General features: G+C 41.7%; 1 protein-coding gene across 8 annotated transcripts in view; it reads left to right on the top strand.

Annotated features, from left to right (window-relative positions):
- Window positions 1–27,735, top strand: part of TNIK (TRAF2 and NCK interacting kinase) — a 405,908-nt gene that overhangs the window by 68,133 nt on the left and 310,040 nt on the right. For all 8 annotated transcript variants that reach the window (XM_086674716.1, XM_086674709.1, XM_086674712.1 and 5 more), the window contains exon 2: window positions 18,677–18,742. In XM_086674716.1, the coding sequence (XP_086530842.1) occupies window positions 18,677–18,742 (66 nt within the window). The remainder of the gene's footprint in view (window positions 1–18,676; window positions 18,743–27,735) is intronic.

The following is a 27,735-nucleotide window of genomic DNA, read 5'->3' as shown; positions in this document are numbered from 1 at the left end:
TAGCTCATGATGTGTGTCGGCAGTAAGTTTTGTGTTATGAACATGAGGTTCTAAGCCAGGCCCTTCAGCAGTGGTTGTTAGGGTACGGTGAGATCTGGTGGCCTTCTCCCGTAAGGCGAGAGGTGCCTCTGTGAGGAGGAGAGGAAGACCTCACCTCTTGCCGTTGGCAGGGATGGGGTGGTGCTAAGAGATGGAGGCTGAGGGGAAGCTCACCAGCTCCGCCCCTGGTCAGTGTCTCTGTTGACTACTGTATAGTATACGGAAATCACCCGAATGCATGCAGGCCGTTTGATCATTTTTAAAAATTATTCCTGGAAAGGATTAAAGTTAAATGAGCATATCAAATGGCCAAGTAGTTCACTGGCAGGGATCTTTTCTCTACTTTGGAGAGGTCCACCCTGCCCCACCTTCTCTGCCAGTACTAATGGTGGTGCAGCCATGGCTTTGGTTTTGCCGGAGCCCCAGTTCTGCCCCACTCAGCCACTTTAACTGTGCGTTTCTCCCTGTGGAGAGCTGTGCCTTCACCCAAGGAACTTTGCAGAGTGGAGAACTAGTGTCTCCTTGCCAGGGCTTGCTAGAACTCCCCAGGCCTCACACTTATTGGTTAGGCTGTAGGTCTGCCAGTGGCTTTGGTCCTAGCCAAATGGTTCTACTCAAAAGAGAAAGCTTATTCTAATGACATGCAGATTTTCCAGTCGTTGTCATTCTTCGTAATTCATTGTTTGACTTGACAATCAGCTGCACAAAATCGCACCTGCCTAACAATACCTCCAGCCACATACTCCCCAGGTTTCTCATCTTGAAAAAAGCATTTGAATATAGTGGCTGAGAAGGGCACAGGAGGGGGCTGTTGGAAAGATCTATCTCTGGAACAAGTGTGGACAATGTGAGAGCTGATGTCAGGTTTTGGGGATGTGGCCATAGATTTGTTTTACAGAACATTCACTGGCAAACAGTAGTCAGTGAAGTAGATACTCTATAAGAATTATACGCTTAGCGTCGTACTGTGTGGTGTGGTTAACTACTGAGGGGAATGCCATAGTCAGGGCAAGAATTTCTGTGCTGTAACAAAAGACTTTTACCTAGTGGGTTTTAAGTAAGCCTCACTGACTGAGCACTGACTAATTGGTGGGTGGCTGCTTATATCTATTTCCTCATTCTTTTACACTGAAGTTGCCTTCTTCATGATTCAATGATTTTTTTGACCCTTTTAATTGCAAAATATATACTGAAAAGTGCACAAAACAAAAATGTGCCGCTCGTTTAATTTGTGCTAGCATGGCCATTAGACCATCTCTCTGCTCAAGAAATAGAATGATCCTTTTTGCCTCTCAGGACAATTTCACTCATCCAAAGGACTGGGGGGAAGAGAGGACATTTTTATGTTGTTGAGAAGTAAGACTTAATAATAATTTGTAAAGAGTCTTATTCCCTTTTCGGTTTAGACAGAGTCACTAAGAGATACTAGAATGGCAATGTTGTTTAACACAGGTCCTAGACTACCAGCTTTAGTAGAGATGTCTGACTATAATTAGCAGCAATTCAAGGTAAATGGCACGTGACTGAGATGGTGTTGTTTTTTTTTTCAATATATGAAGTTTATTGTCAAATTGGTTTCCATGCAACACCCAGTGCTCATCCCAACAGGTGCCCTCCTCAATACCCATCACCCACCCTCCCCTCCCTCCCACCCCCCATCAACCCTCAGTTTGTTCTCAGTTTTTAAGAGTCTCTTATGCTTTGGCTCTCTCCCACTCTAACCTCTTTTTTTTTCCTTCCCCTCCCCCATGGGTTTCTGTTAAGTTTCTCAGGGTCCACATAAGAGTGAAACCATATGGTATCTGTCTTTCTCTGTATGGCTTATTTCACTTAGCATAACACTCTCCAGTTCCATCCATGTTGCTACAAAAGGCCATATTTCATTCTTTCTCATTGCCACGTAGTACTCCATTGTGTATATAAACCACAATTTTTTTGTCCATTCATCAGTTGATGGACTGTTTTTTTTTAAATAAGTATTTCTTTTGTTATCTTTTTTAAATGTTTCCTTTTCTTAAAATCTACTCTGTGAGGACAATGGGAAATTAAACAACTGTCCAGGTCCATCTAACTAATGGGAAATTTTGAATGAAGGAGGTAAAATAAAGAGCATTTGCTGTATTTGAAAATCAAGGATATAAGCGGTACAGGTGGACAATATGCTTCTGGATGTTTTTTACCAAAACATTCCTATTGGTGAAGGAGACTAAATTCGAACCTGAAGAGATACTGGTAGGCTGACTATGGTACCTCTACTGGAAAAAAATACTGATACCAGCTTATCCATGTTTAACCACTATGTTAAAACAACAAACACGGAAGTCCTTGTGGAAAATAGGCTTTCCAGGAAGATGTGCCATATTTGAATGTGGCCTCACATGTTCTCTGGTACCCAGCTGTATACTGCTGAGGAATGTGTATCCATATCTTCATGATATATGGTCTTCCTTACTTAGTCTTTATTTCACCAATGAAAAAGGAAATAGTTTATGTATATTATCTTGTCAGTCTTGATACAATTATTTATTTACTTAACCAGTATTTATTAAGTGCCCTCTGTAGCCTGGATACTGTGCACGTTGCTAAGGATATTAATTTGAAGAGATCCTGGCCCTTGCTCTGTGGCGGGAGGGAACATAGTTGAGTGGGAAAGGTGGATGTAAGCAAATTACTACAGCAGCACCATTTACCAGTAAACGCCATTTACTGGTTCCTTTGTTGCCTGGAACAAACATAGCATTTTGTTTAAAAAAATTAATGGCGGGGCGCCTGGGTGGCTCAGTTGGTTAAGCGTCCGACTTCAGCTCAGGTCATGATCTCGCGGTCCGTGAGTTCAAGCCCCGCATCTGTCTCTGTGCTGACTGCTCAGAGCCTGGAGCCTGTTTTGGATTCTGTGTCTCCCTCTCTCTCTGACCATCCCCCGTTCATGCTCTGTCTCTCTCTGTCTCAAAAATAAATAAATGTTAAAAAATTTAAAAAAAAAATTAAAAAAAATTAATGGCGTTATGTATTCTTTATTCCATGTGCGTCTGCCACTTTTTTATGGTCATGTGTGTTCAATACTTGAAATCTGTCTGCCCTGTGAAATGCTTATGGACCCATGGTTTCTAGAAATAATCTAGAACTTGCTGAATGAAGGTGCTGTCCCACAAGTGACATGTTTCATAGCTTCTGTCCTTCCTGACAGAAGAGCTACAGGCTATTAACATGTGTCCTTTTTAAATGACTCCGTTTAAAAAAAAAGCAATTTTTGTCCCCATGCTGAGCTCTCTCTACTTATGCAAATCCTGTTTGCATTTCAAAGTCCAGCCTGATGCCCAACTTTTCCTTTCAGCCTTCCCTGGCTGTGTCAGTCTGTATTGATTTCCCACCCATCTTTAGCATTTATACTGTGTTCAGCCTGTTCGGCTGGTTCAAGCAGGGTTCCTACACTCTCTCCCGTCTCCTTTCTGTGCAGGGTCCTTGAGAAATGGATTACAGCATTTCCTCCAACAAACGTTTCCTCCTTATTCACCAGCATGGGATGGGATGGTAGAGCAGAGTAGCCACCCAGTAATCCCTGGGGAGCCACTGGGATTGTATCCCTACAAGGGATACAATAGCCCCTTGTAGGTGCCCAGGAAATGAGCACTGGTCAACTTATTGCCATGTAGTTGTTAGGGCTCCATTGCCCATTCTATGCCATTGACATCTCGTGACTATAGGTCACTACCCCACGGTGACCTCTACTATTGTTTGTATAGAGCCTATCTTAATAAAATCTCTTTGCGTGTGGCAGTGAAGGATCCATTACCATTTTCTCCCTTTCCAAAATTTTCCCTGATTACGAAAATGCTGTTTTTCCACGGACCAGTGATAAACATTCTTCATAAAAGAGGCATTGTTCCTTCAGTAGCAACTTGTAATGAGAAAAGTGGAATAGAGACAAAATGCAGCCCTGGTCTGAACGGAGACCGGTTTTCCTTTGTGCGAATAACCAGAATTCCAGTCAGGTTGCCACGGAGATGCTGAGATTATAACTGCCCATGCCAGCAGTCAGAGAATGTTGCCCAATTAGTTATTTTCAGCCGCGTGGTTACCTTGACAGTGGCTCAAAAGCAGGTTTTGAGTTCAAAGGACTCAAATGAGCAGCTGGAGGGCTTGCAGTTCTGCTGTCCTCGGTGGGAGGGTCGGGGGGGGGTGGGGGGGACTACAAGCCCCGGCATGCCCTGGTTTAGGTCTGTAGGATGTGGTCAGCCCTGTGAATGCAAACTCCATGTTTTAATGTTTCCTCCCCCTTCCTGGTAACAAAGGGTTCCTGGAATTCCTGTGTCACCAGCCAGCTTTGTAAGCATTTTTATTTCCCAGGGTTGGCTTCAGATGTTGCAGGTTGGAGACAGTGGGGAGAATGTGCATTTTGGCATTGAACATCGATCTCGTGTAGCTTACTCTCCTAGCTTTAGTTTTCTCTTTTGTAAGCAATCTACCTCACAGGATCAATGCAGATATTAAGTAAAATAATTTTTGCAAAATGGCCTGCACAGTGTCTGGGCATTAGGAGGTGCCCAGGAAAAAGTGGCTCATTTCAGAAATATTGTCTCAGAAATCATACAGCATTTTGCTGTGAGATTATTACTATCACTACCATTTGGTCATTTCTTTTCTATCAGACAGAATAGGCTAGGATATGCTGTGATAACAAACAGTCTTAGAGATTTAATACAATTAAAGTTCATTTCTTGACCATGTCCAGAGCCCAACAGGAGAGGACTCTATCCAGCAGCTACACAAAGACATAGACCAGTGGAGACTTCATGTCCACACATGCTTCCAAAGTCATCACCGTATCTGATATAGCAATCAAATATTGCATCTGAAAGTGGCATGTCAGTTTCACTCACAGTGCATTGGCAAAAGAGAATCATGTGGTCACACACCCAACTTAAAGAGGGGTTGGGGAAGTGATATTGTATAACATAACAGCAGGAGAACTTGAATATTTGTGGAACAACTGTAATGACTATCACCTCTATTAAAGATCAAAAGGAAGATGGACAAGAGTACTTTTAAAGAACTGTTAGGGGCGCCTGGGTGGCGCAGTCGGTTAAGCGTCCGACTTCAGCCAGGTCACGATCTCGCGGTCCGTGAGTTCGAGCCCCCCGTCAGGCTCTGGGCTGATGGCTCAGAGCCTGGAGCCTGTTTCCGATTCTGTGTCTTCCTCTTTCTCTGCCCCTCCCCCGTTCATGCTCTGTCTCTCTCTGTCCCAAAAATAAATAAACGTTGAAAAAAAAAAAATTAAAAAAAAAAAAAAAAAGAAGAACTGTTAATTAAACATAGATAAATAAAAAATGTCTGAATGGTAAAATTCAAAGCAAATCAATTCGAATTCAGTTGCAACAAACAGAAAACCTATGTAGTTCTAGGGTCATCTGAGGCTTGGGATTATTTTTTTGTTCTGCTATAACAGCCTAGCATGAGGCTTCAATTCTTAAATTCACTTTAGGGTCAGAAATTGCTGCAGAGTTCTGGCCATCACATCTGCATTCCAGGCAACTGGAAGGAAGAAGGTGGAAGACAAAAGAGCCTTTCTCTCAGCTAAGTCAGCTCCATTTAAGCAGCCCATCTGAAAGTCCTTCACAATAGTTCTGCTTACATATCATTGGCCAGAAACTAGTCACATATTCTCTCCTAGGCTTAATGGAGCTAGGGCATACAGTTTTTGACTTGGATGCATTGGTCTCCCAAATAAAATTGGGATTTTTTGCTACCAAGGAACAATGGGAGAATGGACATTAGGCGGCACTGAGCAGTCCCTGCCACTGTAAGTTAAGATGCAAGCTTCTGTTAAGTGGGAATGGGAAGGGAAAGATCGCTCTATACCCTATCATTTTCCACCCTGTGCTACCCAGAACACCAGTGCTTAGAAAGACACAAAATTCCTTTAAAAAATGTTCTATAGCCAGACAGGTTTAGGAAAGAAGGAAAGCTTTGCCTTTGTCTCTTGGAGACTCATAGGGAACATTAACACATTAAAGGCTCTGGAGAGGCCACACAGTAAAGAATGACCTAAATTGCTAATCTTTTAAACTCAGTGTTCCCAGACTTACTTGACAATGGAAATCTAACATCTTTGGAAGCCCGGAGGGATGGAGAAATTTAGCTTTTTTTCCTTGAGTCTGCCAAAAAACTTTTTAGATCCTTGAACAAATGGTATAGAACCCCCCCATTCAAAAATTACCTGCCTTGTTAAACAAACATAAACAAACAAACAAACCTGAATATTCTTTCTGCTAGCCTAGCCACAGGGACAAAAACCTGGAAGAAAAAAAAATAGCTCAGATGCCAACGAAGCCCTGTTACAATAATCTGTGCAAGAGTTGGTATTAACTAACCAGCCATCTGTACCATTAGTGATGACACCAAGTGATGACTGGAACGGCTCATACCATCATTCGCCAGTTGGCAGGCCCCCGTCCCAGGTACATGTTCATGGACTCTTGTCTGTTCCTACCTGGCTATTGGCCATCCCGCTCCTCTCTCGAAGCAGGAGAGTAATAGGGAATCCAACCAACCAGTATTAACCTCCTCACCCTTTAGAGAAGGTCTGTTGTCAATGACATGGTTGCCTGCTGGTGTTGGGAAAAGTGTTGAAGATGCTATCAAGCAAATATAAATGTCATTGGTCTGTTGTAAGCAGGTGGGAGATGAGTACCTTTGGGGGAAGGGTTCAGGCTCTTCTTCCCAAAATGGAACCTTGGGTAGTTTCCTAATATTTCTTACTTGATGATTTAGGTAATCAGTTCTTGTCTTTAAACTCCATGTGCTGCAAATGCTATTCTTTTTCTTCATATAAGCGTCTTTAAAAAGGCAAAATGCCCGAATCTTTGCTAGCCTGGTTCCCATCATTTCAACCTCGTGTTGCTGCAAATACTGGAAAGTTACTCTGTCCTGACAGGCCTAGAGTGTTCTCATGTTTGCATATCTCTGTATACTGAATGATACATTTTCCCAAATAGCTGTATAATCTCTGGGACAACCTGATGATGGGAGGGAAGGGACCAGGATAGTGGCCTTTATGTACAAATTGGCCTTTAGAGCAACTTATCATGTTTGAGCTTGAACAGACTGTGGGAGAGTTGGGGAAAGTTCTGGAAGGTGGAGATCCCATCCCTGTCTAAAATCTGCCTTTTGGCTTAGTATCCTGGAGAAATTTCTCAGTCCGCTTTATGGAGTTAGTATGCCTTTCCCTGACAGTGGGTGAGTCGGAAATAGTCCCTGAACAGAGCAATGGGCTTTGTGCATTGTACATGTGCACAGCCTACTTTGTTGGCATGGCTCAGGATCTGTGTGTGGGCCAGGAAGTGTGAGAAGGGCTGGCTGGTGAATCTCAACAGTAGACAAGGGATTAAAGTAGCCAGTCTACCAAAATCAGAATAAATATCCAAGTTAATGGTATAAGTTCTTCTTTGATTGTTCTCTTTTTAATTTTATGTTCCTAATTATACATGCCCATTTTTTCTAATGTAAGCCATAAAATAACAATAAGCTTATGTAGAATTATTTGTTTTCTGCTCTAAGGAGATAATTTGGAACTAAGCTAAATATGAGTATGACTATGTAAAATCTGTGAACTGAGAAAAATACATTTGGAAAAATTCAATGATCTCTTATGCTGATATGTACCTATGTACATATCACCAAATTGACTATCTCAGGGATACCAAATTGGCAAATGCGTGATATATAATATTATATCATTCCCCGGGCATGATTTAGATTCACTTCTCAACCCAAATGCCTGGAATTTACAACTGAATGCAAGCACTACCTATCCTCCCCACACTCCTGCTCTCCTCCCTGCCAGACACTGTTTGAAAGCGAGTGATTTCTTTCCTTTCCTCAGAGGATTTTATTGACTGGAAGAAAAGACTAGAAGTCTAAAGGACTTGGGGTCCTTGTTCTAACTCTGCCACTAACTAGGTGATACGTTGGACATTCCACGTAAACTCTCTTGTTGGAAAAACCTATCATTGTATGAGTATATCGGAACTATCTATCTGGGTCTTTGCTCTTCTGTAAAATGAGGAGAGGGATTTATTGACAAGATCTCAGAGATCCCTGCTCCTGAATGTCAGAGATCTTACTGTCTTGTGGCTCTTGGTGGTAGGACTTTCTTTCTTCAGCTAGCAGATATTTTCTGAGTGTCTATAATGTCCCAGTCACTGATCTGAGTACTGGGGAGATTGCAGTGAACAGAACCAGTAGAAGTCATTCCTTCTTGGAGTTTGTATTCTGAGATAAAGAATTATTAGCCAACACTGTTGAGTACTTACAACACACCAGACATTGCTCTAAATATTTTATGTATGTTAATTATTTTGTTAGAATCCCATTTAGTGGACATACTATAATCACTATTTTACAATTGAGGAACCTGAGGCACAGAGAGATTTAAATAATATACTCAAGGTCACTTAGCTAGTAAATGGTGAAGCTGGGATCAGAATCAGGATTCCTGGCTATAGGGTCTGTGGCCTTAACTAGCTTGGTATACTGCCTCTCACTGTCAATTGATTAACTTAAAATAACCAGTATTCATCTTAGCTGATGGCAAAATCAGAAAAAAAAAAAGAAAAGAAAGAAAAGAAAAGAAAAGAAAAGAAAAGAAAAGAAAAGAAAAGAAAAGAAAAGAAAAAAAAAAAGAAAAGAAAGGAAACTGTAGCTTTGGATAGAATCTGAGAGCCCGCTTGGTTTCCCCCTCTGGAACTGCAGGCTCGAGTGGGAAGGCAGGGACACTGAGCAACCACTGGCATATTTTACTTCTAGTCCCAAGTCGCTTGGCTGATTGCACTACCTGGTTGGAGGTCACTGGCCCTTCTCTGGCTCCATTGTTAAACTGCAAGGTCTTCACCATCCCTGTAATTACAAGTTAGTTTCAACATTGGCCATTTGTAGAAAAGTGAGTAATGACAGACTTTCATTCAAAATATTGGATTTGACTCCCACCTCTACTACTAACCAATGCTATCACCTTGGACAATGTTTACTAATACCAGCAGCAATGGCAATAGTAGCAGTGGCTTTTATTTATTACTGTGCTTTGTGCGAAATTCTTTATATATGTTGTTTCTGGTGCTCAGAACAGTCCTCAGAAGAGGTGTATTTATCCTCACTTTACAGCCTGGTCTTGGCTGCTGTCTCTACCACATAGTATTTAACCTTGGGTAAGTTGTTTAATTCCTTGAAGCCTTAGTTTCATCATCTGAAAATTGGGGTTAGTAATATGTACTCCTCATGGAGTTGTAAGGATTAAAGATGAAAAAATATATGAAGCATTTAGGCCATTGTCTATTTCAGAGACAGTAATAATGACCATTACAGCTTCAGGTCTCACAGGTATTGCTCTGAGGAAGCAGGTTTCAGATCTAATTTTAAAGGCTGCCTTTATGAGGACAGGCTGGAGCTATAGAGTCTCTAGTGAAGCAGGTGAGTTGGAGCAGGATGCATGGGAAGCTGTTTCACTACCAATGGTTGCTTAGTAGCAGGTGGAACTAAACAGGTAGCAAACCAAATAGAAGGTGGAGAGGTTCTGGACTCCTTGTCCTGTGGGCTAGAAGCCACCATCATCAAGGATGGTGTTGCTTGATGCTTAGCTAGGACCATGTCCTGACCCTGCCAGGAGCTAGTACTGGTAAAAAGAAGAGCAATACCACCTAGCTAGGCTCAACTGTGTGGGGCAGATGGTGTCCTGGAGTCAGCCCACAGTCAGTACCACCCTTTCCAAAGGACGACACTGGACAAGTGGGGCTGGGGAGGTGTTCAGCACGTTCACATTCAGGACACAGCCTTGCCAGGAAGGCAGGCCAAGTGGGATTCTCCCATTTTACAGTGGGAAAACCAGAATACAAGAGGTCAAATAACACTAGCAAGGAGTGGAATCCTAAATTGAACCCTAGCTTTTTTGCATCAGTTGATAGGTCTGCATAATTTAATTTGTTCTGCACAAATGATCAAATGAGAAAATTCAGCAGTCATTGTTCTATATCTAAGTTTATTTATTTTGAGTTCATATTATATATCATATATATATATATATATATATATATAATATATATATATAAAGCTTATTATTTATTTTGAGGGAGACAGAGACAGTGCAAGTGGGGGAGCGGCAGAGAAAGGGAGAGAGAGAGAATCCCAAGCAGGCTCTGTGCTGCCAGTGCAGAGCCAGATGCAGAGCTTGAACTCACCAAACTGTGAGATCATAACCTGAGCTGAAACCAAGAGTCAGATGCTTAACCAACTGAGCCACCAAAACACCCCTCTTTTTATATTTTGTAATATATTCTTTTACTTGAATTACCTCTTCTATTTGAAATGCTGGCTTGGGCAGTATGTTAATGAAGATAAGTCTGGATTATATTCTAGGTCTACCAGGTATATACTCTTAGAGCACCTTGCATTTTTCCTCCATGTTGCTTGTCACTCTAATTTAATTAAAATTTAAATGACCATGTATGTGTAGTTATGTGTGCTTATGTCTATTCCTTCATCAGATTGGAAGCACCAGGAGGCGGGGGCCAGTGTACCCCCACTCCTACATTGGACAGTAGTTGGGTGTGGAGAGTGTGGGTAGCATTCAGGGATTGAGTAAACCCCATTGTGGAAGGTAAGACCTTTGGGTCTTCAGATCCCTGCATTAGAAGGAGGGAAAGCCAGTAAAAAATGAGCTTTGAGGGACCTTGCCTGTTTGTGAGTACAGCATGTGGCCTCAGTACGATGTTTCCCATCACTGTGCTCACTTGGGAAGAACGATGGTGTTGAAAAGCCTGGAGGCTCAAGATAAATATGGAGAGTTCTCCTACTGTTCCTGTTTTCTTTGTGCTGTTTTGCTTTTGTAAGCATATGCTTGTCAGTTAGGGCTGAAACCGAACAAAACAGCTGCTAAATATGGTTCCAAGAGAAATAACATTTTGGTCTTTTCAAGGCCCATAAGTTTAGAGTAAAGCACAGTCATTTGGCAGATGTCAGTAGGGAATCTGGGGGTGGCCAGCCATTCTGGGAGCCGTATCAGCCATCCGGACTCTACTGGGGTCTGTTTTACCCTGTCAAAGCACTGGTGACCCCAAGTGAAAGATCTGCAACAGAACAGTGGTCTTTGAGAGGAGTTTGGGAGAAAAGGTGTCTAGAATCTGGCCACTGGCCACTGGCCATCATCTCTCCCAATCCCTCTGTTAATTTCATCTCAGAGAAGGGAGAAGGGTTGGGGAGAATATACATCACCTCTTGTGAAACGAAGGAAGTCATCGTCCTGGTTATATATTTAGGTTTGTCTTTTTCGATCTTTGGGATTTAGTGTAGAGATGTTGTTTAGTGTTCTCAGAAATGCTGGGTCATTCAGGGGGCCGGGAGGAATTAAAATATAATTCAGTGGCTGGGATTTTAACCCCTAAATCTTAAATCTCTCCGTTCTGCGGTGAAGCCAGGCCTGAGCCTGCCAGTATTGCCTGAATTTCATCAGCTGATGAAGGAGAGAATTTATTCCAGCATCCTAGGAGCCCCCCTAAACTTAATGTGCCTTCCCAATTTCTCAGTAATTTCTGAAGAGACATCTGTTTGTCCATAAATATCTGACCCTGTTTGCTAAGCGCTTGGTGTTGGTTAAAAACAATAGATTTTCTTTTATTGGCTTTGTTAGTTGAAAATATACAGAATACAGACGGAATTTTTCTGTGGCATAGGCCATGTATATTAAATGAACTCTTTCTTTGAAGAGAAAAAAAAGGAAGGAAGGAGGTTAATGTTTGTTGAAATACTATAGGTGTCAGGCCCTGAGCTAGTCTAGACACTTTCACAGCTGTCAAGGTAACCCTGTGAGGGAGGCAATATTATCCCCCATTTTAAAGATGAAGGAACTGAGACTCAGGGAAGTGATGAAGCTTGCCCAAGACTGGAGAGCTAGTGAGTAGTAGGTCAAGGGCTGGGAATGCTGATTTTATGAAGCTGAAAGCGTCCAAAGTGGTCAAGAGTCCAGTGTTTGGAGTCTGGCCAGCCAGGTACCCATCCTAGATCAGTCACTCATCAATGGTGTGACCTTAACCGACTGCTTAACCTCTCTGTGCCGCAGTTTCCTTATCTGTAAAACAGGAGACAACAAGAGCATCCATTTGACATAGTTGTAATAATTAAATGACCCATTCGTGGAAAATGCTTTCAATAGTACCTGGCATGTAAAGACTTAAAATGTTCACTATTATTGTGATTTTTATTATAGTGGCTAACCAAATTTGTCTTTATCAGTACTTACTGAAAAGTTACAATTTTCTTTTCTGGAACAGCTTGCCTTTTGATATGTAGTTATGTTTCATTATGAAATAATGTAAACTACTCTACCTTAGAATTAAATTCTCTTCTCCGTCTCCCAGCAAAGGTTAAGATCTGAATAAAGGCTTGTATAGCCAACAGGGATTCCTGACTTTGGTAAATGTCAATGATTTGCTCTTTTCTTCTTGGCGTATGTAACCTTCTTCCATGCTGCCCATCCTGGCTTTATGAGCAGCTAAACAAACATGAGAGAGAGAATTAAGCTGAATCTTGTCTCTTGGCTTTCCTGTCTTTGTAACATGATTATTAGGTACATCGCCTTGTTGCATTGCACTTGGCGGCATCCTGACAGCCTGTCCTCTCAATGCACCTGAAGCACAGCTTAGACCAACGGGCTTTATGAATTTTCCTTAGAGCTGGGAATACCATAGGAGCTAGAGTATGTGCCAGTTTTGTGCAACTGGAAGCTGGGTAAGGGAAATGGAAGGGGTAATGACTGGGACAGCTTGTCTAGATTGTAAAAAGAAATGTTGTAAGTTTGCTAGACCTTTGGCTTGACATTCTGATCCCAATTTTGGCAGCTTCCTCTAGGCGTGTGGTGGAGAGTTGGGAGTGGGGCATCAACCTTATTCAGCAAATAGTTATGTCTAGAAGTTCTGTGTTGGACACCATGCTAAGTGCTCAGAAATTCAAAAATAAATATGTTATAGTCCCTGTTTTCAGGGCATTTGTAATTTATCAAGGGAAAGAAATGGGAGAGGGAGTGGCACTGGGTGAAAGTGGTTATGATAGAGCTATGTACAACGTGCTGTGGGTGCAGAGAGTTGGTGGTACTAATTTGAGAAAAGCTTCACAGAGGAGGTGGCATACTGGGCTTTTAAGGCTGGGCTTGCCTGAATGGTAGAAGGAATAATCTTGGCAGACAGACATTATGAACCAAGGCAAAGAGACATGGCCTGTAAGGTGTGCTAGGGACATAGCGGGTGGTTTGAGGCGGTTAGTTGTAGTACAAAATGATGGGACGTGAGAGTGGGAATGAACACTGGGCCTGAGAATGACAGGACCTCGACTTTCAACTTGAACCACACTGTGTAGGATTCTTTTTTTTTTTTTTTTAATTTTTTTTTTCAACGTTTATTTATTTTTGGGACAGAGAGAGACAGAGCATGAATGGGGGAGGGGCAGAGAGAGAGGGAGACACAGAATTGGAAACAGGCTCCAGGCTCTGAGCCATCAGCCCAGAGCCCGACGCGGGGCTCGAACTCACGGACCGCGAGATCGTGACCTGGCTGAAGTCGGACGCTTAACCGACTGCGCCACCCAGGCGCCCCCTGTGTAGGATTCTAAAGCATGGTGTGTTGTGTCTTTTTAGAAAGTTCAGTGTGAAGGAGGAAAGAATTGATTGAAAGCAAATAGTCCCGGCAAGAGAAGATGAGGCCTGTTGTATGAACAGAACAGAGTAGATGGATATAATGGATATTGGGAGATGAAATCATTAGTACTTAGTGACCAGCATGAGGTTGGAACGTTGGGGTCAGCCTATCTTTAAGGTCTGGGTGGAAGAAACAGAATCTCTGTGAGAAACTGAGTGGTATGCTAGAAGACAAGGGAGGGGACATATTTCAGCAAGAGTGATGATGCTTGGCAGTATAAATGCCTCAAAGGGAATAGCCAGGACGGGACTGAGAAGAGACCATTATAGATAAGAGATTGAGGTCATTGGTGACCCTTGGGAGAAATTATTTTAGAGTTCTCCAAGAGTGGAGAAAACACATGAATGAATGCTTACCCAGTTCAAGCTGTAGCATTATTCCACAAGAGCCTAACTAGCAGTTAGATGCATTTGTGTATGGGAGTATTCACAAACATAAGCTCTTGGGTATTTGGAGTGGAGGTAGGGGAGAGGGAAGCTTAGGATAAGTGCTTAATTCAAGTGCTCCTGGACAATATGTCTGCCCTCTGCTTTCCAGGGTCTCAGAGAGCCTCCTCCTTGTAAATACCATGACCCGAATTGTGCCATTTTGTCTTATTATTGTCTTATTATTGTCAGCATACTGTAGAAGATAGCTGCTTCTCGACTTCTCAACCAGTTCCATGTTGGTACTCGTTTCTAGCCAACTGGGTGATGTGTCACCCAGTTGCCTTCTTTGCTCCTGAGGCACTCCTTGTCCACCTGCTGGGGTTCACCTGCTGGGAGTGAAGGCAGCTAGTGATTGTTCTCACCTGGGGATTGTCCTCAGCAGAAGAGTGTCACTTTACACAAGATCATAACCTCTGGGATGGGGACAGCGGACAGCCTGTATGCAATGACTAGTCAATAGAGGTGGGGTGCAAAGGCTCCCGTGCCCCGGGGTAGGATAACTTTGAAGAGTCGCCTCGGCTCCAGAGCTCCTGTGGGATCAGATGAAGTTTTGGTTCCATTGCATCATTCTGTCTGCTCATTCCAATCCGAATTCTTTCATTCCCAACTGGTGTTGATTCCGTGGAACACCCTGATAAAATCCCTCTGTGTAAATCTCAGTAATTCTGAGTCCCATTTCCTGGAGAACCACCCCAATTTCATGATTGTTTCTAGTTTGTTTGTCTACCCAAGGTGGTCACCAATCCATCCCTGTGGTTACTCTCACCTTTAATTCTGAGTCCGTTGGATGCACCCAGCTGGAAGACCCCTCTCCCAGCAGCTGGAACAAAAGTCTTGGCATTGCACTTCCTTGGTCCTGATTGGCTGAGACATAGGCCCATTAGTGGACTGTTCAAGAGGAAAGAGCTAGAAGTCAGTTGCCCAGATGCTCTTGAGATCAGCCCATTGAACCTCAGCCCTGAGGAAGGGTCTGTGAGGTGGGGTGGCCCCTTGGCCTAGAAGCTCGTCCCCGCTCTGCTCCTGCCCTCCCCTTCCACCATCCCCTCCCCCACTGCTTCCTAGGCTCCCTAAGGCAGGTGGTAGTCACCCTTCTGGATCTTCTCTCTTTCATTCAAATTCTGTTTTTTTAGTCAAGAAAAACGAATGTTGAAAACACAATTGAGATATTTCGAGCAAATGTAGAACCTCTCTCAAAATTTGTTGCAGAAACACCGCTGAGAAAACAAACTACTGGGAGCACAACTTAGAAACAAACAGCAGCTGCCACCATTTGTGGGCTTTTTTTCCCCCACCGTTCGTTCCCTCATTTCTTTCTAATCCTGCATGTAATAGAACCTGCTGTTCTGCTGGCCTGGCGGTCTCACACACACAACTTTCTGTTCCCATCCTGAGGCCTCCCAGGTGCTCTGTTAGCCACGGGGTCTCCGCTGACAGGGCCCTGGGCCCTTACGGTCTCTGCTGTCACAGGTTCCCTCTGGAACGTTGTCCACACCCCCTGACCACGTGGGGCGTGGCTGGAACCTCCGGATTTCTCAGACTGTGGAGTGTGGTTTCTTGCCCTCCTGGCTTTATCACGATGGATTACACAGATGACAATCTTTCTCGGTGACAACGTGCTTCAACTGCTGGGCTTTTGTTTTATTTTTTAATTTGTTTTCTCTGCGGAGACTTCAAAGGCATACAGCAAAGGGCTTTCCTTGGGCCTGATGTGCTGAAGACTGTAACTCGAAATGACTCTCGCTTGTCACATCAAACTCATTTGTCTCCTTCCCCATGCATGGCAGCCTTGAGCAGCCCTTCACCTTTTAAATGCTGCTAGTGGTGTGCAGACCCTCAGCTTCAGGATGACTGCTATTAACACGTTAGCCGATTGCCAACCATGTGCAGCGTGTAGTGCTAGGCCCTCACTCACTCCTCATCAGAGCTCTGCAAGGCGCGTGTCATATCTGTTTTCTCTGCCCAGAGACTGAGGTGCTCTCCCAGGGTGTCCTATGATCATGCAGCCAGTCAAGGGAAAGCTGGTATTCGACCCAGGTCTGTCTGAATCCAAAGCCCAGGCCTTCCCTCTCCTGCCTCTCAGTCACCCTGACAATATATGGTGGTGCTCTTACAAAAGTGTTCACGCTTTTGCAGCCTTTTTTTTTTTTTTTTTTTTTAATTTTTTTTTCAACGTTTATTTATTTTTGGGACAGAGAGAGACAGAGCATGAACGGGGGAGGGGCAGAGAGAGAGGGAGACACAGAATCGGAAACAGGCTCCAGGCTCTGAGCCATCAGCCCAGAGCCTGACGCGGGGCTCGAACTCCCGGACCGCGAGATCGTGACCTGGCTGAAGTCGGACGCTTAACCGACTGCGCCACCCAGGCGCCCCAATGCAGCCTTTTTTTATTTGGCCTTCCCTCACAGTTCGCGCCTAACATTTAAAAATTAAGACAGGGGTACCTGGGTGGCTCAGTCGGTTAAGCCTCTGACAGTTGATTTTGTCTCAGGTCATGATCTCATGTGTTCGTGAGTTCGAGCCCCGCATCAGGCTCTGTGCTCACAGTGAGGAGCCTGCTTGGGATTTTCTCTCTCTCTCTCTCTCTGTCTGCCTCTCTCTCTCTCTCTCGAAATAAATAAAGAAACTTAAAAAAATAAAAATTAGGACATCTTGGAAACAAACAAACACAAAACACAAAAACAAAACACAAAACTTCAGACCTGGCAATATTGTGCTCATAGGTTAATGTAAGAACCAACTGGTCCCAGCTATGTTACCTCCCTCTCTGCAGGGAGACATGGCTTCTTCAGGCTGCCACAGACCCCAGCTGGCCCACTTCACTCTTTTTTTTTTTAATGTTTATTTATTTTTGAGAGAGAGAGTGTGTGTGTGAGAGAGAGAAAGAGAGAGAGAGAGAGAGCATGAGTGGGGGAGGCACAGAGACAGAGAGGGAGACACAGAATCTGAAGCAGGCTCCAGGCTCTGAGCTGTCAGCACAGAGCCTGACATGGGGCTCGAACTCACGAACTGCAAAATCATGACCCGAGCTGAAGTCAGACACTTAACCAACTGAGCCACAGGCACCCTGCACTTTGTTCTCTTATGTTACTTGCCTAGCCTCTGTGGACGTTTAAGTTCGTGATTCTTCATTTAGGCCCTTAAAGAAATAATTTCTGTCCAATTACATATCAGTGGAGGTCAGAGTCAGTTTATGCTTCTGAGTTGAATTTTATAGGCTTTGATATTTTTTTCAACTTTTGTGGACAGTAATTTAGTAAGAAGTAGCACTCATTGGACATTTGTTGAGCACCCTAACATTTATCTTTTTTTTTCAACGTTTTTTTTTTTTTTTTTATTTTTTTTTATTTTTTTGGGACAGAGAGAGACAGAGCATGAACGGGGGAGGGGCAGAGAGAGAGGGAAACACAGAATCGGAAACAGGCTCCAGGCTCCGAGCCATCAGCCCAGAGCCTGACGCGGGGCTTGAACTCCCGGACCGCAAGATCGTGACCTGGCTGAAGTCGGACGCTTAACCGACTGCGCCACCCAGGCGCCCCTAGCACCCTAACATTTAGCTGACTCTGAGGGTTAGGTGACACCTGTTTGGTGGTAAGGACTTGCATCAATCTCCAGTTTAGTTTGTCTTCAAAATCCTGCAGGGACTCTTCAGGTACTGCAGGATCTGGAGGCCATCCACAGAAACATATTTTGCAAGGACAGCCTTGTAAAGAGGGAAGATGAATCCAAAGAAAAACATGCTGAGAGAGGCAGCTGTGTTTTTTTTAAAGTTTATTTATTTATTTTTGAGAGAGAGAGAGAGAGAGAGAGAGAACACAAGCAAAGGAGGGCTAGAGAGAGAGGGAGAGAGAGTATCCCAAGCAGGTTCTGCACTGACAGTGTAGAGCCCGATGCGGGGCTCGAACTCATGCATCGTGAACTCATGACCTGAGCCAAAACCAAGAGCTGGACGCTTAACTGACTGAGCCACCCAGGTGCCCCAGAGGCAGCTATGTTGGTTGCATTTGCTCTTGGGAACCATTGACTACCTTATGTAAGATTGCCCCACCACACAGAAACACCCCCTTCTTGACTGTGTTCAACATAATGGACAGCTCAGAAGCTTCATAGAGAAAGATCTGAGAAATTACAATCCTTTCTCAGGATGATGGCTCTTTCATTTTATCCTGATGTACCTGCAAGTGTGTTTCCATCTGACTGTGAGAAATATGTGAATTCTTTGTTATTGTTTCAGTGAAAGTCATATCTCTTTTTGTCTGATTTAAACACATCTCATAGAGATGTAAAATGGAAAGAAAGTAGATTTTGACTAATTTCATAGCTGTAGCTGAATTAAATTTTAATAGCAATTAATATTAACACATGAGTACCCCCAAAGCTAAAGTTATTTATTTGCTTATTTTGAATTTTGCTTTTGATTACAACAATGCCTAGAATATTGTGCTGAATATTTGTTGTTTGTTTATTTTCTTTTAGGACCCTGCAGGGATTTTTGAATTAGTGGAACTTGTTGGAAATGGAACATATGGACAAGTTTATAAGGTAGGTTCATTTAATTTGAATATAGCATGGCGTATATATGGTTTTTGATTCATGCATGCTAATTAGAAATGCTGTCCCTTCTTGGTCATATATGTCTTATAACAGATTTACAACAAAATTATGTGCTTGTTAATTGACTCTCCATCTTTCAAAATATATCTGTAGTCCCATTGCCTAAACTGGATTCCGGGATTTGGGCATTGACTTTCATTAAATACCACAGTGTCTATATCTGACACGTGAATTCCGATGCTGCATATTTGAACCTCTTTAAGTGTTTACTTTCCTTTACATCACACTGCCAGAACTGGTTTTCAAAGGAGCAAAAGATGCCTGTTACTTTAGAAATTTAAGCTGTTAAAGCATTACAGCTGGAAAAGTAGATTTGTTATTGGCCCAGGGCATGAATTAGAATGAGTTTAGTGGACAGTGTTAGGAGAAACCTGGCTACCTCACAAAGCAAAGGCCTAATGGCAGCAATGACTTTTAGAAGGTAGGAAATAAGTAAAAGTTAAACTTGACATGAGGAATAAGAAGTATGTTTTGTCTTTTTAGTAGTTTTTGCTTATACGTTCACTCAAAATGCTTTTAAAAGATATTACCCCCCAGTAAAGGATCTAAAAAAAAATGACTGTTTAAAAAATGTGGGTTGATTTCCTTTCTGATTATCAAAAGGAAATGGAAATGAACTGTTTTGGATTAAAGTTTAGGGGGTTTTAGTGAATGAGCTTTTGAAATAAATGCCTTCAAAAAAACCCAGTTCAGGGCGCCTGGGTGGCGCAGTCGGTTAAGCGTCCGACTTCAGCCAGGTCACGATCTCGCGGTCCGCGAGTTCGAGCCCCGCGTCGGGCTCTGGGCTGATGGCTCAGAGCCTGGAGCCTGTTTCCGATTCTGTGTCTCCCTCTCTCTCTGCCCCTCCCCCGTTCATGCTCTGTCTCTCTCTGTCCCAAAAATAAATAAACGTTGAAAAAAAAAATTAAAAAAAAAAACAACAAAAAAAAAACCCAGTTCTTTTCTCATGATTATTTATAGGGAAATATCTATCATTTTCCTGAGTGGTAGTTAGATGGGATGGTGTTTTCATTACAAATTATCTCTTTTGTTGTTCTGTTTTTAAAAGTTTCTTTTCAGATCCCTAAACTTCTCTAAGTGATTAAAATTATTGTGGAAGTCATCTATATTGTAATATTTCCAATTCAACAGAATGCCAAGAGTATACACACACACACACACACACACACACACACACACACACACACACTCACACGATGATCTTGAGAATCTGAACACAATTGTAAACAGGTACATATTTAAACCTTTATTTATTGGGAGGTATTTATTTATTGGTGTCCACTCTAGGGGAGAATTTCTCCCTTGCAAGAAATGATTAGTTCCTGAAATGGCAACCCCTTGCAATTAGACAGAATGTCGTCCACCCAAGCTGTTCACTTGACGTTGATCCTGTCTGACACAAGGAAGAAATGTGTCTCAGCAAATGCTTTTAAATGCTGTCAATGAAGATAATTAGGTTGGAAGATTGTGTTATTGCGTTTTGAGAAATTGGTTAGAACTTGTGAATTAATGTGGGCTAATGAATTAAACTCTGATTTAGGTAGAAAATTACTTCTGATTTGCTGACAGTCTGGAGTTGCAACTCTGTGGCATGCTCCTGGTTTCATGGCACCCTTAGAGCCATTCCACGGTACCATGCTTCTTCCCATCTGTAGAACATGCATTTGGGTCATGATTCACAGCTTTGTCCACCTCTAAGAGGTGGACTGTACACTCTTGCAAGATAAGGCAACAAAGAGGTTCAGTTAAGGATGAGAAGGTTTGGAAAATTCACAGGTATCCCGAATTTCTTGTTGCCTGAAAAAAAAAATAAGGAAAGGAAACAAGTGTCAAGAGGTCTCAGATCTTTTTTAGAGAGGAAAGATATTCACCAACTATGTTGTTAACATTATCCTAGAGATACCATTATTGGTCGTTACAAAACTTTGACACCACTCAAGCTGGAAGGAGATTGCCAAGAAAGGTCCTGGTGAACATGTTGGACTCTGGGACAGAAGACTTGGTCTCTTTTACCAGCCCTATGTATTGTTTTGTGGCATCGCAGCTTCTCTGTGCATTAGTCAGGTACAAATGTCATTAGAAATGCTTTGGGGATTTGTAATGGTAATGATATATCTGAAGAATTAAAACTCCCTACTCATTTAAGAGATTGGTGTCTAGGCAACTCAGATGTTAGGTGGCACCTGCTTCTGGACAGAGATACCTGGGTTTCCTGAGCCACTAATCCAGTCCTTTTGTTACCCTGAGTTCTGAGGGATTCAGCTTAATAAAATAGCACAATCTAATATATGTGAGCCTAAAGAAAAATAAGTTAGGAAGTGATTGTTCACATTACAGGTTATATTTGCCTTTTATGGAACAGACATATTTCTAAAATACTATAAGCATACATAGAAATTTTCATAGTCCTGAGAAGAGATCCGTATACAAAAAAAAAAAAAAATTCTATGATAAACTCTTTCTTTGTATTAAGTATTAAACCTTTGATTTCAACTTGTTGATTTCAGCTTTTGGTGTTCCTGGATTTTACAAAATGAAGTCTAATTTTATGAACAATTACATAGACGTTGTCTTTATTTTATGGAAAGATTCATTTTTGTAAGTTGTCCTAAGAGAGACATGATAGAATTTTATTTACAAGTAGTTTTTAAGAAATGTGCTTAATACAATAAACACAAATGTGCACAAAAATGTAGATATTAAGAGAATATTTTCTGCAATCTATCTGAATATGAACCACATGCGTTTGGGTGTGGAAATATAAAGGTCATTTAGTAATGTTCAGATTTTCAAAGTTATTTCTAGTCTCACTCCCAAGTCTGGCTTGGTCTCTCTGTCCTTAGAAGGCTTACCTTTTAGCATTTTGGTCCCAGGTGGTCAAGTGACAAGTCACTATGTTTTTTACTTTATTTATTGGATTTAATACAGAAATAATACAGTAGTGATTCTCTGTCAGGACTTTTATTGTAGAAATCATCTTCCTGGGCCTATGGTTCCCATTAAAAACCAAACCAACAAAAAGCCACATACCTGTGTGCTAAAGATTTTGGCTATTTATTGGCATGCCACCTATTGGGAGCTAATGGAATCCAGATGATGTTTTTGTTACAATAAAGTATATTTTAATATTTTAATATGTTGAGATAAATTGTTTAATGTGCACTGCTGAAACACCACTAAATCTTAGCCACAAATTTCAAAAATGAATGTTGGTCTATCCGGTTTCTTAATTTGCCATTTTGAAATATATATTGGTTATTATGGACATGGAGATATAATTTATTGCAGAATGACAGGGTGAATTGTGAATACGGTAGAATCCTCAGTATCTCTCAAGTTTTTCTCAAAACCTCCCAAAGTTGTAAAGCATGAACTGAAGAGGCCATCTTGGAGGTCACAGGGAGTGTGAGAGAGAGAGCACCTCGAGTGAATGTATGTGTGTTTTCAAAGAATTGCGGAGGTCCTCTTAGGTAATCTAGTCCAATCATTCCTCTGCCAAATGTCTATTCAGCCCGACCTTGATTACTTCTGGTCATATGGAACTCACTACCTTCCAGTCAGTCCATTTTCCTACCACTCTCTTTGCGTGTTCATTATCATTATGAGCCAAGATTCTTCTACCTTCCTAAAATGTTTACCATTTTAAGTTGTTCCATACCCTCAGAGCTATTTAAAAAAAATGAATCATCTTCCACAAGAACATAGTTCTTCAAACATTCAAAGAAGACTTCTCCTTTCTTCACTCAAACACATACTTGTGTCTATTGTTCTTTCGGCAATATAGCCCCAAGTTGCTTGACTAATTCTTTACATCACACAGATCTGAGGCCTTTCATTATTGCAGCTTCTCTCCAAAACTGTTCTAATATATTACTAAAAATAATACTTTATACTTCTAAATAGCTTTCTATTTTGCAGAACATCTTGTATATGCGATCTGATTTCTGATTTAATTCCTATAATAATTTCATGAGCACCTTGTTCGCAGCTCAGGGTCTTCACAGCACAGTTTCCTCTGTCGGGAACACTTTCCCCCAACCCTCTCATGACTGGCGCCTTCTCCTTCAGGTCTCAGTTCAAATGTTACCTCCTCAGGGACGCCATTTTTCATCCTTGTGTCTACTACAGACAGCCACTACCTCTGCCTCCTTCCCCCACAGACTTTCTCTGTCCCATGAAATTGTTTTATTGCATTCGTGGCATTGCCACTCTGAAATCGTCTTCCTTTTTTGTTTGAGTGTATATTAAACTATTTAAATGCATAAATAAAGGAAAAATAAGGATAGGGACCTAGTCTCTCTAGCCATCAGTGTCTCCTCAGTCTGGCGCATAGCAGATGTTGACCATTGTGGGGCTCAGAATTGAGCTTTGTTTTCCTTGAGAATTCTTTTTATACTCATTTCCAGGTTTTTTTTTCAGTGTTTGCCATAAAATATTAGTCTACTTACTTCAGAAATGCCTATTTGCACAAAAGTAATCAACAAAATGCCCTACTTATTTTTATGGTCGTAAGTGGATGTGGAGTTTATGTTAAATGAATTGTTCATAGTCTGTAGAAGCCAGACCCATGCTGGAAATTTACAAAGTGAGGCAAATCCATTTTCTGGGGTCCAGCCTCCTGGCAGAGGTTCTCAGACTTTAGTGTGCAAAACAAATATTTGGGAAATTATTAAAAATGTAGATTTATAGGATCAATTTTTGAAATTTTGATTCAGTCGGTCTGGGGTGGGGTGCAGGAATCTGCACCTTTAATAAGCATACGGGTTTATTCTGATGGTTAGGGCCATGGCGCCATGCCTCCGGAAACTACAAAAATGAAAGTAGATTATCCTGTTGTAGCAACTGAGTGAATGCTAATCCTAATGCTTTTTGCAATCATTTACATTAGGATTTTAGGGTTTCTGTGCTGACTCCAGCTTATATCAACTGAGAAAAGTAAAAAACATAAAGATCTTGACCCGAGATATGATGCTAACCGGGTTTGATGTACTCATTGAGATATTAAACATTTGGTGTTTTTATTTGACATGTTGTGATTACAGTTTAAGGTTGTCCTGAATAATTCAACTCAAGACCTGAGAATCGATATGGTCAAACTGACCTGGTGTAGGTAGAAGAATCTGAGCCTCTTGCATGAGATTTCCTCAAGTCTGTGTATTGTGATCTCTTAATTAACCTTCTGCTAAAGTAAGACAAGGCATTTTAATAGTGAGCTTATCAATCATCTCAATGTAGAGATGATTCTATGATATACTCAGGTTGTAATGTAGCTTTTCATAGTCTGTTCTAGTGAATCATGAAATTATACTATTCACTTGTTGTTTAGTAAGGGATGAATACGGGGAGAACGTTGTATTTCTTAGATAATAGTGGCATTTGTTTTTTTAATCAAGAATTTCCAATACAAAGAGTGCATTATTTCAACATTTGTTGAATGCCAACTTAAAAAAAAAGAAAAAACCCTGAGCTTTGTGTGGGAAGAATGTAGAGCCAACTGAGGTGGTTCCTGCTCTACGAAAGTGTGCAGTCAGATTATCTAATCAGGATTCTGGGTGCTTACCATGTGCTAAAAGCTTTCATATATATTGTCTTCGTTACTCCTCATGATTTTGTAGGGGAAGACACGAAAGCACATTTGTTAAACCACATTATCACTCAAGGCAGGGTTTCTCAATCTTGGAACTATTGACATTTTGGGACGGATAGCTCTTTGTTGTGGAGGGCTCTCCTGTGCATTGTAGAATGTTTAGAACATGTAGAATCCTTGGCCTCTACCCATGAGATATTAATGACACTTCAAAGTCATGACAATCAAAAATTTCTCCAAACATTGCCAAATATTTCTTAGGGAGTAAAACCGTCCCCAGTTGAGAACCATTTCTTTAAGGATGAGACAAAATAGCAAAACTCTTAAAATTGGTGGGCAGAGACAGTGGGAGTATAGAATATGGAGCAATTAATGCTGCCCAGACAGAGTAGAGACCTGAATGGATTGTGGAAGGGAGATATGGAAGAAGCTTTGAGGCCTTGGCATTTGCACATCTTGGGGTGCAATTTAGCATTTTTGTAAATGGAAAATAAAAAGGATTTTGGAAAAGGACTGAGCTGGATTCACAGTCAGGCTCTTCCTCGTTCTGGTTGTGTAAAGATAGCCAACTCACTCTCCAAATCTGGATTTCTTCATCTGTTAGTAACAGCACAGTGTAGGGCTGTTGGGAAGCCCGAAGTGTAATGTGTATGGAAGACCTCAGCACAGCACCTGACACACAGTAGGCACTCAGCAACCTTTTCTTCTTCCCAAACACATGTGCCAGTGGAGCCTAGCTTACTAGTTCTTTCCATGGTCTTATTTTTATAAGTTTTACGATCTGAAAGAAGCATTCATAGAAGGTGAAGTCAGAAACACACATAGCCTTGTGAATTGCATTATTTATGTTAAATCCAGTTTGCAATACTTCTTACATGGCGTTTAATGACATAATTACCATTTAGATATTATAGTTGATTTTTAGTGTTAAAAAAAAAAAGAAAACTCAACCTCTCAGTGATTTGTAAAGAGAAGGTGGATTATTAGAGGAAATAAGAGTTGGTTGTACCACTCTAGAACTTTAGGAGGTGGGTGAGAGTGAATCATTCACGCTTGAAATGTGTTGGCTGATGCACTCTTCGTCCTCATAGATCTCCATGTTGTTTGTGTCTAACTTGGCTCAAGACCATGGTACCTCATGCTAGGATCTGTCGGGTGTAATGAATTCGATGGTTGCTATGTGAGCACAGAGGGAAGACCTATGTGAGTGCCTGTATGCCACATGCCATGTGGAAGGGTCTCTTTCTCTGCTATGCGGCAAGACCTCCATAGTTGCTACCAAAACTTGCTGCAGGGGACGACGTGGGATTTCTTATTGCTACTAGTGGTTCACAGCCCTCTCTGTTTATAGAAATCATTTGGATAGCTTTGAAAACCTATACATATCTGGGTCCTTCTCTAAAGACTTGGTTTTAGTTGGTTTGGTGTATGGTTGGGTAGAAGTGATTTCCAGAACTTTCCAGATGCTTCTAGTGTGCAGCCAGAATTGAGAGCCACTGGACTAAGGTATTGCTTCTCAGGTGATATAGGGGCTCTTCTTGGTGTCTTTGCTTCTGAGAAGGAGTCTCTACCACTCTTACCTCTATCATGGGGCTCCGTTCACCTCATTTATTCACTTATTCAGCATCAGCCTTTATTTATTTTTTTTTCATTTTTTTTTAACGTTTTATTTATTTTTGAGATAGAGAGAGACAGAGCATGAACGGGGGAGGGGCAGAGAGAGAGGGAGACACAGAATTGGAAGCAGGCTCCAGGCTCTGAGCCATCAGCCCAGAGCCCGATGCGGGGCTCGAACTCACGGACCGCGAGATCATGACCTGAGCTGAAGTCGGACGCTTAACCGACTGAGCCACCCAGGCGCCCCATCATCAGCCTTTATTAATAAGCATCTTCTGCTGGCTTGGCACATGTGTACCCACCTTTCATTTGAAGTGTTGAGATTGCTTTAGTTCAAAATACTTCCATTCTACCTCATATCAGTGAATTGCCAAATAACTTGATGCACAGCACTCTGGTGGCTTGTAGTTTTTAGATCTCATAACACCCTAATGACTTGGTGATTATAAGTCAGTCTCATGTAATTAAGCAGTCAATATTTACTATGTAATTACCATTATTTGGGGTTTTTTTGCAACCTGTAAAATAAAACTCTGCCAGGATTACAGGCACAGAATTTAGAGCCATGCACAGTTTTAACTGCTTTTTACATAGGAAACATTTGAGACTTAAAAAAAAAAAAAAAAGAATAACCAATTATTACTAACCAATTAATTAAACCAGAGATTGAATTTCTTATCTCTGTGGTTTAACCTCTGTAATTTTAACCTCAGTAATTTTATGAAATCTACTGGATGTTTTGCGAGTGCAAAAAGAAATATCTGCTGTTTGACAAGCAAATACATACTCTTTTCTAAGTTGGAGCGCTGCTTGGCGGTGAGGATTTGGAATGGGGGAACAAAGCATTGCCAGGGCCTCCAAATCAGGCTGAGTACAACATCTCCTGCCAAGTGCTGTGGCCTTGGGCATTGCTTCTGATTTGGGTCCTGTTGCTTACTTTCCAAAGCAATGCACAGAACTTGTCTTTTTTTGTTCCCATCTACAACAAAGGAGAAAAGACTAGCAGCTGGCTCACTGAGAACTCTTAATAAATACCAAATAGCTACCATCATAATCATGGTGATGATAATATCATCTTACTAGGCTGCATGGAAAAGTTATGAACCAGATTATGTGAAGAGATCTGTCTCCTTTAGGGGGAAAGTGTTCTATTGTTTTAGAAAACCTGCCCTAATTACATGATAGAGTCCCCTGGAACATACAGTCTCTGGCAGACCACTAGCATGTTCCCGTTGATACTTTTCTTTAAAGCATTTCTTGATAAACTGTGTTTTGGTCTGTGCATCACATTCAGAAAGACAGTATGAGGCTCCTCGCTGAATTTACTCAAAATCTTACTACTTTTTAGTTTTGCTTCTCTTTCTCTCTTATTTATTGTGGCGAAGTATACATACCGCAACATACTGTTAAGGAGCATTAAGTACATTCACATAGTTGTGCAATCATCACCACCATCCAAATCTAGAACTTTTTACTGTCCCATATGGAAACTCAGTACCCATTAAACAATAACTCTTCATTCCCTATTTCCCTTCTTCCCCCCAGTCCCTGGCCTGCCTGCCTTGCTTGCTTGCTTGCTTGCTTGCTTTCATTCTTTCTTTCTCTCTTTCTCTCTCTCTTTCTTCCCTTCCTTCTTTCTTTCTTCTTTCTCTTTCTTTCTCTTTCTTTTTCTTTCTCTGTTTTTTCTTTCTTTTTTTTCTTTCTTTCTCTTTCTTTT

Source organism: Puma concolor, chromosome C2 (assembly GCF_028749965.1).
Source record: "Puma concolor isolate L17-30 chromosome C2, mPumCon1.1.hap2, whole genome shotgun sequence".
Taxonomy (NCBI): Eukaryota; Metazoa; Chordata; class Mammalia; order Carnivora; family Felidae; genus Puma; species Puma concolor.
Note: the sequence above shows the minus strand (reverse complement) of the source record. Positions and strands in the feature narration are given on the sequence as shown.